At 41.7% G+C, this 15461-nt stretch overlaps 1 protein-coding gene across 1 annotated transcript in view; it reads right to left on the bottom strand.

Annotated features, from left to right (window-relative positions):
• The window catches only part of LOC117528620 (axin-2-like), a 510972-nt gene that overhangs the window by 420347 nt on the left and 75164 nt on the right, over window positions 1-15461 (bottom strand). The window contains exons 9-11 of the mRNA XM_034191241.1: window positions 14232-14318; window positions 10283-10382; window positions 9781-9899 (exon numbers count right to left, since the gene is read on the bottom strand). Coding sequence (XP_034047132.1) covers window positions 9781-9899; window positions 10283-10382; window positions 14232-14318 — 306 coding nt within the window. The remainder of the gene's footprint in view (window positions 1-9780; window positions 9900-10282; window positions 10383-14231; window positions 14319-15461) is intronic.

Genomic DNA, 15461 nt, shown 5'->3' on the forward strand with positions numbered 1-15461 from the left:
CTTTAACTAGTAATGACTTCATGACTTTCTTTGCTAACAAAATTTTGACTATTAGAGAAAAAATTACTCATAACCATCCCAAAGATGCATCATTATCTTTGGCTGCTTTCAGTGATGCCGGTATTTGGTTAGACTCTTTCTCTCCGATTGTTCTGTCTGAGTTATTTTCATTAGTTACTTCATCCAAACCATCAACATGTTTATTCGACCCCATTCCTGCCAGGCTGCTCAAGGAAGTCCTACCATTATTTAATGCTTCAATCTTAAATATGATCAATCTATCTTTGTTAGTTGGTTATGTACCACAGGCCTTTAAGGTGGCAGTAATTAAACCATTGCTTAAAAAGCCATCACTTGACCCAGCTATCTTAGCTAATTATAGGCCAATCTCCAACCTTCCTTTTCTCTCAAAGATTCTTGAGAGGGTAGTTGTAAAACAGCTAACTGATCACCTGCAGAGGAATGGTCTATTTGAAGAGTTTCAGTCAGGTTTTAGAATTCATCATAGTACAGAAACAGCATTAGTGAAGGTTACAAATGATCTTCTTATGGCTTCGGACAGTGGACTTATCTCTGTGCTTGTTCTGTTAGACCTCAGTGCTGCTTTTGATACTGTTGACCATAAAATTTTATTACAGAGATTAGAGCATGTCATAGGTATTAAAGGCACTGCGCTGCAGTGGTTTGAATCATATTTGTCTAATAGATTACAGTTTGTTCATGTAAATGGGGAATCTTCTTCACAGACTAAAGTTAATTATGGAGTTCCACAAGGTTCTGTGCTAGGACCAATTTTATTCACTTTATACATGCTTCCCTTAGGCAGTATTATTAGACGGTATTGCTTAAATTTTCATTGTTACGCAGATGATACCCAGCTTTATCTATCCATGAAGCCAGAGGATACACACCAATTAGCTAAACTGCAGGATTGTCTTACAGACATAAAGACATGGATGACCTCTAATTTCCTGCTTTTAAACTCAGATAAAACTGAAGTTATTGTACTTGGCCCCACAAATCTTAGAAGCATGGTGTCTAACCAGATCGTTACTCTGGATGGCATTTCCCTGATCTCTAGTAATACTGTGAGAAATCTTGGAGTCATTTTTGATCAGGATATGTCATTCAAAGCGCATATTAAACAAATATGTAGGACTGCCTTTTTGCATTTACGCAATATCTCTAAAATCAGAAAGGTCTTGTCTCAGAGTGATGCTGAAAAACTAATTCATGCATTTATTTCATCTAGGCTGGACTATTGTAATTCATTATTATCAGGTTGTCCTAAAAGTTCCCTAAAAAGCCTTCAGTTGGTTCAGAATGCTGCAGCTAGAGTACTGACGGGGACTAGCAGGAGAGAGCATATCTCACCCGTGTTGGCCTCTCTTCATTGGCTTCCTGTTAATTCTAGAATAGAATTTAAAATTCTTCTTCTTACTTATAAGGTTTTGAATAATCAGGTCCCATCTTATCTTAGGGACCTCGTAGTACCATATTACCCCATTAGAGCGCTTCGCTCTCAGACTGCGGGCTTACTTGTAGTTCCTAGGGTTTGTAAGAGTAGAATGGGAGGCAGAGCCTTCAGCTTTCAGGCTCCTCTCCTGTGGAACCAGCTCCCAATTCAGATCAGGGAGACAGATACCCTCTCTACTTTTAAGATTAGGCTTAAAACTTTCCTTTTCGCTAAGGCTTATAGTTAGGGCTGGATCGGGTGACCCTGGACCATCCCTTGGTTATGCTGCTTTAGACGTAGATTGTGGGGGGGTTCCCATGATGCACTGTTTCTTTCTCTTTTTGCTCCGTATGCATCACTCTGCATTTAATCATTAGTGATCGATCTCTGCCCCCCTTCACGGCATGTCTTTTTCCTGTTTTTTTCCCTCAGCCCCAACCAGTCTCAGCAGAAGACTGCCCCTCCCTGAGCCTGGTTCTGCTGGAGGTTTCTTCCTGTTAAAAGGGAGTTTTTCCTTCCCACTGTGGCCAAGTGCTTGCTCATAGGGGGTCGTTTTGACCGTTGGGGTTTTTCATAATTATTGTATGGCCTTGCCTTACAATATGGAGCGCCTTGGGGCAACTGTTTGTTGTGATTTGGCGCTATATAAGAAAAAAGTTGATTGATTGATTGAGTCATGGGGAAACACTTACAAATCAAATACCAATCCAATATTCCTTTTGCAAAAACGAGCCATACGAATCATCTGCAATAAACATTATCGTGAACCAACTCATTCTCTATTTGTGTCTTTAAATTTATTAAAATTCATAGATTTGGTCGATTACATTACAATTCAAACTTTGTTTCAAGCGAAAAACCAAGCCCTACCGAGACATGTCCAGAGTCTGTTCAGATTGAGGGAATCCAGTCATAGTTTAAGAGGTTGTACAATTTTTATGAAACCACCAGTAAGAACAAATGTAAAGGGTTTTTGTGTGTCTGTGGTTGGGGTGAAGAAATGGAACGAATGTTCAACAGAGGTTAGAATGAGTGGTACCTTAGTAAGATTTAAGAAACTACTCAAAAAGAACATCATGTCTAAGTACCATAAAGAAGCAAATATAATTTGATTTATAGGGAATGTTCAATTTATAAGTGGGACTTATTGTATATTTGAATGTGTGGGTATGTGTATGTGTATGTAGATATATAGATATGGGTAGGTGTATATGTATATATGTATATAAGTGACCGTGTATATGTATGTATATATTTATGTATGTATATAAGTATATATGACACAGCCCAAGCAGAGGGTCACCCCCAAGAGCCTGGTCTGCTTGAGGTTTCTTCCTTATACGGAGTTTTTCCTCACCACAGTTGCCTAGTGCTTGCTCTGGGGGTTGGTAAGGTTAGTCCTTACTTGTGTAAAGTGCCTTGATTCGACTTTCTTGTGATCTGGTACTATATAAATATAATTATAAGTGAATAGTATACTGATGTGTATGTCTGTGTGTCGACATGTAGTAGTGAATTTGTTCTTATGTAAATATGACTGTTTAGAATTGATGGACTTGTACTAGCAGGGGTGGGTGCTAATAAGCTTTGCTTCAGCCCACACCCTTTCGGACTCACTAGTTTTGTCTATGAGTTTGTGGAATTGTTCATTTTTTCTATTTGAATATTTTGTGTGCTGAATAAACTTTGTCACTCACTGTCACACATCTGAATGCTGAGCTCTGAAAATACCACAAAGTCACTGTGTCAAATTTTATGCCTGCTTTTAAGTGGTTTGAAGTGCAACTGTTTTCTTGTAATGAAAGACAGCTTTACAGCTGACAACACCAGATTTTGGAAGTGTGGTATTTTTTGTACATTTTAATTATTTAATCTTTCATTGTACTGTTTTACGTTCTGTATTGTACTGACTTAGAATAAGTAATGGCATGATTCCACACCTGCTGATATAGGGGGTGGTGGTATGCAGCTTTAAGGGCCCCATCACACATAAAACGAAGTTGGGCGAAAGAAACAGAAACCGGCCACAAATATGCGAACAAAAAACAAAATGGCAAACCACGAAACATTCTATCTGCTGTGGGGACGGACACAGGCATGCACGATACCATGGTGATGGTTTCACGCATGCTCGTGTGCATGCACGAACACAGTGCGAGCAGCTGGAACGAGTGGCACCACATCGCGGCGCTGCTGTGGAGGGGCATACACCACAAAAAAACCACCACCATTTCTAATATTTAATCCCTCTTATTGAACAGACAATACAAGTATGTACCTTAGGGTGCTGACGCTGCAGAAGGGAATACAGACTAAGGAACATGACATGAGATATAGTCACACTGTTATTCACGTCGGCACCAATGATGTCAGGATGAAGCACTCAGAGTTCACAAAAATGGACATAGAGAGGACTTGTGACCTTGCCAGAAAGATATGTCGGCATCGATTAATAGTCTCTGGTCCCCTCCCCTCCCGGGGTACTGATGAGGTGTTTAGCAGGCTGACATCATTAAATAGGTGGCTGGCGCAATTTTGAAGACAGCAAGGCTTTAGCTTTATTGATAACTGGCTTTCGTTCTGGGGCCGCCGTGGCTCGCTGATGTCGGACGGCCTCCACCCTACTAGGGAAAGTTCTGCCATCTTGTCTGCGAACAAAGAGCTCTACAGGGAGGGTAACATTAGGAATTAACAGCAGGCCACGGACCACGTGATTAGAGACCCTGCAAGAACTTAGGGAAATTAGTGCAGAAAATCCACTATGGTGATAGTGCAGTTTATCTGCCAGGGAGGGAAATTCAACAAGTTGAGACTGTGGCCTGCTTCTGTAGACGTGTCCATAAAAATCATACAAGGATATGCCTTGCAAACTGAATACCTAAAAATCATAGAGGGATATGCTTTGCAAACGTAATACCCATTACTACATTGGATGATGTTGAAATTGAGGATGGCCCAGTGGTTGTTCCAACAATATCAAAGATTTCATGTCTGCTACCTACAAGGCGTGTGGAATGTCTCAAACCTAATCCTACTTCTAGGCATCTTATATATGCTACGCTGGAACCACCCCTAAACCCAAACAGTTCAGCTGTCAAACCCACTGAGGTCTTTAGTCTGTGTCTCATTAACATAAGATCACTATCCTCAAAATCATTGTTGATTAATGATCTAATTATTGATCATCACTTAGATACGATTGGGTTATGTGAAACCTGGCTTAAACCTACAGCTGTCCTCTCCTCAAATGAGGCCTGCCCAGCAGTATATACATTTAGTCATGTCCCCCATGATGCGAAGCAAGGTGGGGGTGTTGCTCTTACAACCCCAATTCCAATGAAGTCGGGACGTTGTGTAAAATGTAAATTAAAAACAGAATACAATGATCTGCAAATCCTCTTCAACCTATATTCAATTGAATACACCACAAAGACAAGATATTTAATGTTCAAACTGATAAATGCTTTTGTGCAAATATTTCCTCATTTTGGAATGGATGCCTACAACACGTTTCAAAAAAGTTGGGACGGGACAAAAGACTGGGAAAGTTGTTGAAAGCTCAACGAACTACTAAGTGGAAACAAGCGAGTGTCATGACTGGGTATAAAAGGAGCATCCCCAAAAGGCTCAGCCATTCACAAGCAAAGATGGGGCGAGGATCACCACTTTGTGAACAACTGTTTGAAAAAAATAGTCCAACAGATTAAGAACAATGTTTCTCAATGTTCAATTGCAAGGAATTTAGGGATTCCATCATCTACAGTCCATAATATAATCAGAAGATTCAGAGAATCTGGAGAACTTTCAACACGTAAGTGGCAAGGCTGAAAACAAACATTGAATGCCTGTGACCTTGGATCCCTCAGGCGGCACTGCATTACAAACCAACATCATTGTGTAAAGGATCTTACCACGTGGGCTCAGGAACACTTGACAGTTAACACAGTTCATTGCTACATCTACAAGTGCAAGTTAAAACTCTACCATCCAAAGCCAAAGCCATACATCAACAACATCCAGAATCGCCGCTGCCTTCTCTGGGCCCAAGCTCATTTGAAATGGACAAACGCAAAGTGGAAAAGTGCTGTGGTCAAATTGTTTTTGGAAATCATGGACGTCGTGTCCTCCAGACAAAAGAGGAAAAAGACCATCCAGACTGTTACCAGCGCTAAGTTCAAAAGCCAGCGTCTGTGATGGTATGGGGGTGTGTTAGTGCCCATGGCATGGGCAACTGTGATAGCACCATCAATGCTGAAAGGTACATACAGGTTTTGGAGCAACTCATGCTGCCATCCAAGCAACGTCTTTTTCAGGGACATCCCTGTTTATTTCAGCAAGACAATGCCAAGCCACATTCTGCACGTGTTATAACAGTGTGGCTTTGTAGTAAAAGAGTGCGGGTACAAGACTGGCCTGCCTGCAGTCCAGACCTGTCGTCCATTGAAAATGTGTGGCGCATTATGAAGCACAAAATACAACAGGGACCCCGGACTGTTGAACAACTGAAGTCGAACATCAAGCAAGACTGGGGAAAAAATTCCACCTACAAAGCTTCAACAATTACTGTCCTCAGGTCCCAAACGCTTATTGAATGTTGTCAGAAGGAAAGGTGATGTAACACCGTGGTAAACATACCACTGTCCCAACTTTTTTTAAACATGCTGCAGGCATCCATTTCAAAATGAGCAAATATTTGCACAAAAACTATAAAGTTTATCAGTTTGAACATTAAATATCTAGTCTTTGTGGTGTATTCAATTGAATATAGGTTGAAGAGGACTTGCAAGTCATTGTATTCTATTTTGTTTACATTTTACACAATGTCCCAACTTCACTGAAATTGGGGTTGTATTTATCAATCTAGGTTTAGCTTATTAGCTGTTGGGGTTCATAAATATAACTTGTTTGAGCATCTGATTCTCCGCTCTGCTCAGGATATTATGCATTGCCAAGGTCAGAAGAATAAAAATCAGCCGTATTACTTTGTCACTGTATATAGGCCTCCTGGCCCATATTGTGAATTTTTAGATTAATTTGGTGCATTTATCTCAAACTTGTCAACTGCAGCAGATAACATTCTGATCATTGGCGACTTTAACGTTCATATAAATAAGCCTTCTGATCCACTCTGCAAATCATTTATGGAAATTGTGGATGCATTAGGATTTCAGCAGTGCATTTGGGACTCGAGGCACATTAGTGGAAATACCCTGGATTTGGTTCTCGCACGTGGTATTGCTGTCACGAATACTGACATCATGCCTCTTACATCAGTGGTCTCTGATAACTGACTTATTAAGTTTACAGTTTCACTGCCGTATTAAGTGAAACAACAACCTTATATATCACTACAGCGATGCATCAACTCCTCAACTAAGACTGAACTCAGTGCTCAAAACTACACTTGACATGACTGCACCATATGTGTTAAAACTACACTCCCCTAAAACACAGTCACCTTGGTTCAATGATTACCTGCGTAACCTCAAGCATAAGGCTAGAGGTCCACAACGGAAATGGCGTCGTTCAAAATTAGAAATATTCCACCTTGCGTGGCGTGATGCTATTTTAGACTATAAGCATGCATTATTGGCTACAAGTGGACCTATTACTCTGATTTGATCAACAAAAACAAGCATAACTCAAAGTTCTTGTTTGACACAGTGGCAACACTTATTCATGGACAACCACCTGTAGTTTGCACTCCTTTTACAGCACAAGATTTCCTGGATTACTTTGAGAAGACAATAGAAGACATTAGGTTAAACATATCCCAGCATGCTTTAACCCAGCCACTACACCCTGCTATTGAGGTGGGCACCATTACTGAGGTATTACCTAGATTTACAGACTTTGCTAGTATCTCACTAGGCATGCTGACAAAACTCATAACGTCAACAAAAAGCACAACCTGTTTATTTGATCCTATACCAACAAAACTGTTTAAGGACCTGTGGTCCACTCTTGGGCCGACTGTGCTGGAAATTATTAATCTTTATTTATAATGTAAATATAATGTGTTCTTCAGCTGTGACTTGCAGGACCACAGATCTCAACAGCAGCGGCTTGCGTGGGCACACCCACCTTTTCGATCAGTGTGCAAAACAAAGTGTCACTCTCTGTTTCTGTGTTCTGTGATTATTCATTTTACTTATGTGTTATGCAACTGTTTGTAGTTATTGTAGTAATTATTTATATACTTGTTCTGGCTGTGTTCTCTGTGTTTTTTAATTTAACATGTCGTGTGCTCTCAGCCGTAATTTCCAGCTGTCAGTGAGTGGCTGGCCGGCGATCAGCTGAGAGGTGCCTTGCTGTGTTGTGTGCGCTAAGATGTGGCTGGCCGGTCCCCATGTGATCTTGTCTACACATATTATCAGCATGTCAAGCAAGTGTGCCCCCCCTCCCTGCATGCCACATGTGTTGCGGGGGGGGGGGGGGGGGGGCGGCACACACTGGCACGCCACATGTGTTGGCGGGGGGGGGGGACTTGCTTGACATTTGTGTTGCTTGGTAACGCACACTCGTGTTGCACTTAGACAATTTTCACCGACAGCTCAAATCTGCACTCCACTATCGTGCCGGGAGCGCAAATAACCCCGCCTTTTCTAAATGCCCAGCAAGCGATGTTGGATGTTCATTTGTGGCACTTAGAATTTGGCCAACAGCTCCTGAGAGGGGGGTCGAATGGGCACTCACTGTCTTTCGGCCGCTGGTGTGTGCAAATGGTTGTGGCAACAGCTGTACGAGGGATATTAAGTGGCTCCGATTTTTCACGAGTGGCATGCGATTCCTCCTTAGTGCGCCAGTCGGCTTCAATCATGTTATGTGTGTAGGGGCCCTAAAACTGGTTTGCAATCCACCAATAAACACAAAAAAGTTTTATTTTTATTGACTTATAAGTGGTAAGTATATTTTCAGACTGTGCCTGATGTGACCAAGGGGAGTGTCTCCAAGTAGTAATTTATGATGGATTTAATGTTTCATATGTGTTGAAAGTGACATCTTTTAGAGGTCAGTAGCATCAAATAGTGTGATGCTAGTGGCTAATGTTAGCATGAGCGAATGACTTGTTCATGAGCATTTTACTACAAATATCTGTTATAATATGGCTTGTTGTGCTGTTAATTGGCATAACAAATCATCTAAGAAGCATGTGCTCCAGCATTTCTGTTGAGTGAGGGCTGCTGCTGCCTTCTCTGCAGACACATAGAGCCACACATGTAAGTGCATTAAGATATCGATGAATAAACACCAGCAACAACAAGGGGAATTTCAGCTCATAAATTCAATCTATAAAACAGTTAGCTGGTCTGCTGAAGACACCAAAGTGTCAGCATGATGTAGCAGAGTGACGCAGTGGATGTTGCAAACTCACTCACTCACTCATCTTCAACTGCTTACTCCAATTAAGGGTCATGGGGGAGAGCTGGAGCCTATCCCAACAATTATAGGGTGTGAGGCAGAGTACACCCTGGAAAGGATGCCAGTCTGTTGCAGTGCCACACATAGATAAACAAACCCACGGGTATGCCTACGGACATTTTTTTCAAAGTTTCCAACTGACCTAACCTGTATGTCTTTGGTTGTGGGAGGACGTCAGAGCACCCAGAGGGAACCCACGCAAACACGGGGTTAAGATGCAAACTCCACACAGAAAGGCCACAGGTGGGAATTGATCCCATGACCTCCTTGCTGTGAGGCAACATTGCTAACCACTAAGCCATCATGCTGCCTGAAGTTGCAAATTATCCAACAAAAAGCCTGGACACACAGCATATCAAATAACTATGAATTATGGATTCATGGACTGTTGCGGTAGCCATGATGGTGGAAACGAGGTAAAAGTGACCTTGAACAGAGTGGAAATTTCATTAGTCTCTTACTGAGTGCCAAGAAGCTAGGTAGCTTGAATTGCCTAGAACAGGGGTGGGCAATGAGGGCCAAGATGGTGCAGGTTTTCCTTGCAACCAATCATCTTAGCAGGTTGCTGAGGAGCTTCTCTCCTGAACATAAAACCTGAACATCAATGAAATCACCCACTGAGACACCTGAACATCAATGAAACCACCTGTTGAGAAAGGGAAACCTGCAGTGTCTAAGACCCCTGGTCTGGTGTGACAATATGATTTACCCCTGGTCTGAGAGCATTTATTTTTCAGGACTGAAAAACCCACACTAGGTTAAGTAAATCATGGACCTCCCCCCTACCACCCACCCACCACCACCGGCAGGACCAGATCTTGGCTGCTTGTCTCATCCGATCAAACAATATTCATCTGGCTCAAGGCTGCAGAACAACCAAGACCTTAAACTCTTTCTTATACCTTCTTCTCCCACTCATTTTTCAGGGATTCAGTGCTCAGATCCGACATCTTCTTCAGCTCAGCAATCTGCTTATCTTTGCTTTCACAGAAGACCTGGGATTCCAGCAGCAGACTTTGAACTGTGGGTGAGGGAAGCACACACATAAAGCAGCCTGACACATACCCTGCCTTAGGCTATGTGCACAGACAAGACTTTAATGCTTACTGATGCACCATCTGTAAATCAGTGCTTCAAACTGATGACCAACTGCACGCTACACACTTCTCATCAAACCATTTTACACATGAAAGACTGAAGTGACGAGGCGAAATATAGGAAGTGAAAATAAATATGAAACAAAGGGAGACATCCAGTGAATCTTATTCATCTTGAACATCACAGCTAATGATCCCCAGTCCACACAAGTACAGCATCTTAAGGAACTGGCTTTTTATGCCAAGTGTTCTCAGACACCAGCATAAACACTCTTATATTGAAGCCTGCAATTCTGTGACTTCTCACCTTTCTTCTCCAATTTACGTATCATCTCCTCTGCTTCCTCCAACTTGGCTCGGTACATGTTCTTCAGATCTTCCATCTCACCATTCTTTCGTTCTATAATCTATGGAAACAAATTACCTTTAACCAATACTGGAGAATATTTAGTGGAAATGAACCAACTAATAACTTGCACATGGTGGTTCTTCCTAAATTCCTCAGTTACATAATTACATTATCTCAGTTTTAGGACTGCACCTAATGATTATTACCAACCGTGTTGGCAGGGAATTTACATCCAGTGGGAGCACCTGTCTGCATGTGTTCTAATTTTTGAACTAATTAAACTTTCAAGATAGGAGTTGGATTACCATTACTAGCAAAAATCTTTGCGTGTGTGTGTGTTTGTGTGTGTGTTGGGGGGGAGCATTGCCACATATATACATACACTATGATCATTGTAGTAAGTGGCCACACTACCTGTATGTGTTCTTGGCTAAGATACTTCATCTACAGAGTCCCCTTCAACTCAGCTGTAAACAGGTACCGACTTTGGATGGGGAAGTAACCTGTTATGGACGGGTATCTCATTCAGGGACTGTCAGACTGTCAACATCACAACTGCATCAACATCGTGATACCATATCTACGAATAAGCACCAGTGTCACCGACCGAACGCCCACCCTAAAAATCGGTTCACCCTGCCTTCACTGTGGCTTACTGTGGCTTCACTGCGCATGCATCATTTCAAAGCGTTAGCAGCAATTCACAAATTATCACCTCGTTTCTGCTTAAAACTGCACTCCAGTCATCATCTCAGCGACAGATACCTGAAGGTTTTGTACAACAATTATTTCCACACACATTCAGCATTATTTCATAATAAAAGACAGGGGACTGATCAGAGCGCCATAGCAGCACGTCTGAGTCTGACATGCTGCTGCACATGGGTCATTTTGGAGTGTCAGCAGTGATTCACCGATTACACTATGTAACAAAATTTTTGTTTTGTTCCTGGGTACACAGTGTGTTTTCCTAACCTGTTATGCCTTAAATAAATAGAAAATAGCTGTTATTCCACAGAAACTTTGCTTCTGTGATCAGGACAATAATATTTTGAAATTTGTCTGTTTTCAAGAATATTCTCGATTCGCCTTCACTACTACTGAGTAGTCTTCTAGAATATTCTTTAACTGCTAGAACTGTCCAGAATTTTCTAGAAGTTTCCAGAATTATCTAGAAATGTCAAGAAACTTTGAGAACTTTCTAGATCCATCCATCCATCCATTTTCTTCCGCTTTTTCCGGAGTCGGGTCGCGGGGGCAGCAGCGAGGCATCCAGGGGGCATCCGGAAAAGATGCCCGAGCCACCTCAACTGACTCCTTTCGACGTGGAGGAGCAGTGGCTCGACTCCGAGCTCCTCCCGAGTGACCAAGCTCCTCACCCTATCTCTAAGGGAGCACCCAGCCACCCTGCGGAGGAAACTCATCTCGGCCGCTTGTACTCGCGAGCTCGTTCTTTCGGTCATGAGCCAAATCTCATGACCATAGGTGAAGATCGGAATGTAGATCAATTGGTAAATCGAGAGCTTTGCCCCCCTACTCAGCTCTCTCTTCACCACGACGGTCCGATACAGCAACCGCATCACTGCAGACGCTGCACCGATCAGTCTATCGATCTCACGCTCCATCCGTCCCTCACTCGTGAACAAGACCCCAAGATACTTAAACTCCTCCACTTGAGGCAAGGACACTCCACCGACCTGAAGAGGGCAAAGCACCTTTTTCCGGTCGAGAACCATGGCTGAATGAAGTCATTTTTCCATAGACTTTAGACATAAGCAGTTGAAATATAACACTTAGAAACCAGGAACAAAATTGTGTTACATAGTGTTATCGCCTTGTTCCTGCTTAAAATGGCCTTGTTTCTGCTTAAAACTGACTTTAGAAAGAGGTTTTACTTTGTCATTTGATGGTTAATAATTACATTATTCCCTTCAATTGCTTTGGGTGTAGAGAGTCAGACTCAGAGAGTCAGTCTCAGACGTGCTGCTGTCGCGCTGAGAAATGTAAAGTAATGACCATCTTCCTGACAAGCACCCCCAAAACAATGGCCACTCTGAAGGACCTATAAGGGAATCCTTAAGCAAAAAGGCTACTGATGTCGATGGATCTAATCATTTCTTAACGATACCCGAAAAGAACCGGTTCCCAATACCTATCCCTAGTCGTGCTCTGATCGCTACCTTGTCTTTTATGATGAAATAATACTGAATTTATGTGGAAATAATTGTTGTATAGAAGCTTCAGATATCTGTTGCTGAGATCGATGATGACTGGAGCGCAGTTTAAAGCAGAAATGAGGTGGTAATCAGTGAATTGCTGCTGACACTCCAAAATGACACATGCACAGTGAAGGCAGGGCAGACTGATTTTTAGGGGGGACTGGTCGGTTGGCAACACCGGCACCTGAGGCCACAGGACCAGTCACATTTCTAAACCATTCCACTTTTACTCACTGACGAGTTTTATTGTCTCACACTGTACAAAGAAAATCTTTGGTATTATCAAGGTTAAAATGTAACATGAATGGCGAGACAGTTATCAATGCTCACAGAAGTTGATTCTATTGTAATATTTCCTTGAAAAACGAGTCTTTACCTAACACTGAAGTAATAATGGTGATGGACAATGTGCCAAAACAATGAAAACAAATGACTTTAAGACAAAAGGTCATTTCTTTTGGCTCAGGTTCATCAGCTAGATCTTCAGATGTACATGGAGAATGGGGCACAGGTGGTCTCGAACCAGGAACCTTTCATTTCAGAGCAAGTGCACTAACTACTTGTGCTACTGTATTGCCCATGCTCTGGCTTTCGGCTCTGAAGAAAAGTATAAACAAGGTTATTTTCCTGTAAAAATGGTCCTAAACCCCATTTTTCACCCCACTCTTTTTGTTCTCTCCAAGTGCACTTAGACGAGAAGCCCGTTATTCTGTTTGTGATACAGATAGTGGAGATGAAAGGACGACTGGGTGGCTGGAGCAAAGTTCATGCAACATGTAGGGAGACCCATTTTTATGTTAAGACACCTGAGTGATACTAATGTTTTGGGTGTTGACCAAGCCAAACAATGACAGTGTCAGGTGCAGAGAGCATGAAATCGGAGGTGTGAAAGGACAGCTTTTAGGATGTTCATTTTAGGCTTTTACAGTACAGGATGTTCTAATGCATAGAGAATTCAACCTAACTCACTATTTCATTCCCCACTACTATCAAAGATTGAACTAAAGTCAATGAAACTGGAAGCAAGTAAATCTACAGTGTGTTGTAAAATGGTAAAAAGATTTTACAGTATTTACAAATTTGGTGTTGTGCATATTGAAACAACAGCAACGTAAAGCGTGGCACGTTTATATTTGAAGCTGGTGTATTTTTTTTAGTAGAGGTAATAATGAAGTGTATTTCTGTAGTGAAAGGTGCTTCAAAGAAGGCATATGGTCTATCTACATAGCAAAAGATTGCAACTTTACAATTTGTATCTGGTGTATTAACCCCCATTTTCAAATGGATACTTTCCCTCACCTCCCCAATACACCACCAAGAAATCATTTCAATCAGATGAGGCGTTCTTTAGTAATTTCATGGAAATGAGAACTAAGATGGTGCCCATTTTCAAAAGGAACCATCCTATAACCTCCCACATATACCACCAAGAAAGTGTTTCAATCAGACAAGGCATTCTTTAGTTATTCTGCAGAAACAAAAAAATTACAGACAGACACCCAGATGGGGTGAAAAGATAATGTCCCCCAACTAGCTGAGTGGGGGCATAAAACAGGTCTTTGCAGCCACTGTAATGTAGACTAGATTAGACTAGTTTAAAGATCAGGTGTACTCAGTGTGCTTTTCTTATGGTTGTATCTCCTGGATAAAGTATTTGTATTGAAAAGATTCCATTCCAGTGCACTTACTTTCTGAACATCTGCATCATGATTCTGCTGCATCTTGAGCTTCTCCTCCTGATACCTGGACTCCAGTATTTTCATCTTTAGCTCAGTCTGAAAACACAGAAAAGCAAATATCACATCAATACTGCGAATAAGCTAAAGGGTTCAGTAACCGTTTTAGCTCTCAAGTGATGTGTCTTTCTGAGGGATTAAGTACATGATACTTTGCGACAAGCGTTATAATATTTTGTTGGATGAGGTTGAATTTTGAGATCTGTGTTTACAAATATGTTAATGATTGAGGAGATATCGGAGAGAACAAATTTGGATGCAGAGTCATGCACGAAGTATGAGGAGAAAAAATATTTTTGTTTGCATCGAGGGTGTAAGTAGGGGTACAAAAATCAGTGCAGAATTAGGACACAACTCACATGCAAAATAAAATCTTTACATTGCAAGTACAGAAAGCTGCATGAACTTTACATACATATTATGGATGGCCAGATGGCATTTTCACAACCAAAAGCTAAATAATATGTTGACATTGTTTGAGCTAAAGCTACCACTTCATTGACAATTCAATGACAAGAAAAATACATCGTTCAAATTTTTTCTAACGCGGTGACTACAACTGAGTTATAACAGCAAGTTATCCACTAACCAATGGGCCAGTGGGTTTGATTCCAAGTGCAAATGAGTCTCTCTAAAACCCAGACAGTGCGCATCATTAGTATATATTTTTTTACAGGCTGAGCATTACTGTACAGTACTGCAAAATGCCATGCATTCTTCTGGTATCTTTTTTCTGGTCAGTGGATGTAGTCTTGACAAAATTAGTATCTTTTACATTAACTTCGGGTCATGTCAGAGCATCAACTCCCAGACATGACCTGGTTGTCAGTGATGTTGTCTCATCTACCACACCACGTAACCACTCTGGGTCATGGATGGCAATCATCAAGATAGACAGTCGGGCCATCCAAACCTCTCTACAATAAGCATGTATCTGCTGCAGCTAGGTGATATCTGGGCATACCACTGGCCTCCACCCAATGGGGTCCTCAGCACTGAGGCAGCTGCATGCTGGATCATGCTTAGAGAAATGCGCTGCATGGTCAAAATGCCGTATTTGACATTCTCTTACACTGCAATCGATACTCCTCGTGTAAGTCTCCTTAAGTAACTGTTAATTTGACCCCAAGTCATTCTAGTCATTCTAGGGACCCAAGGATCTTCCAAAGAGATCTGGGTCCG

Source organism: Thalassophryne amazonica, chromosome 16 (assembly GCF_902500255.1).
Source record: "Thalassophryne amazonica chromosome 16, fThaAma1.1, whole genome shotgun sequence".
Lineage (NCBI taxonomy): Eukaryota > Metazoa > Chordata > Actinopteri > Batrachoidiformes > Batrachoididae > Thalassophryne > Thalassophryne amazonica.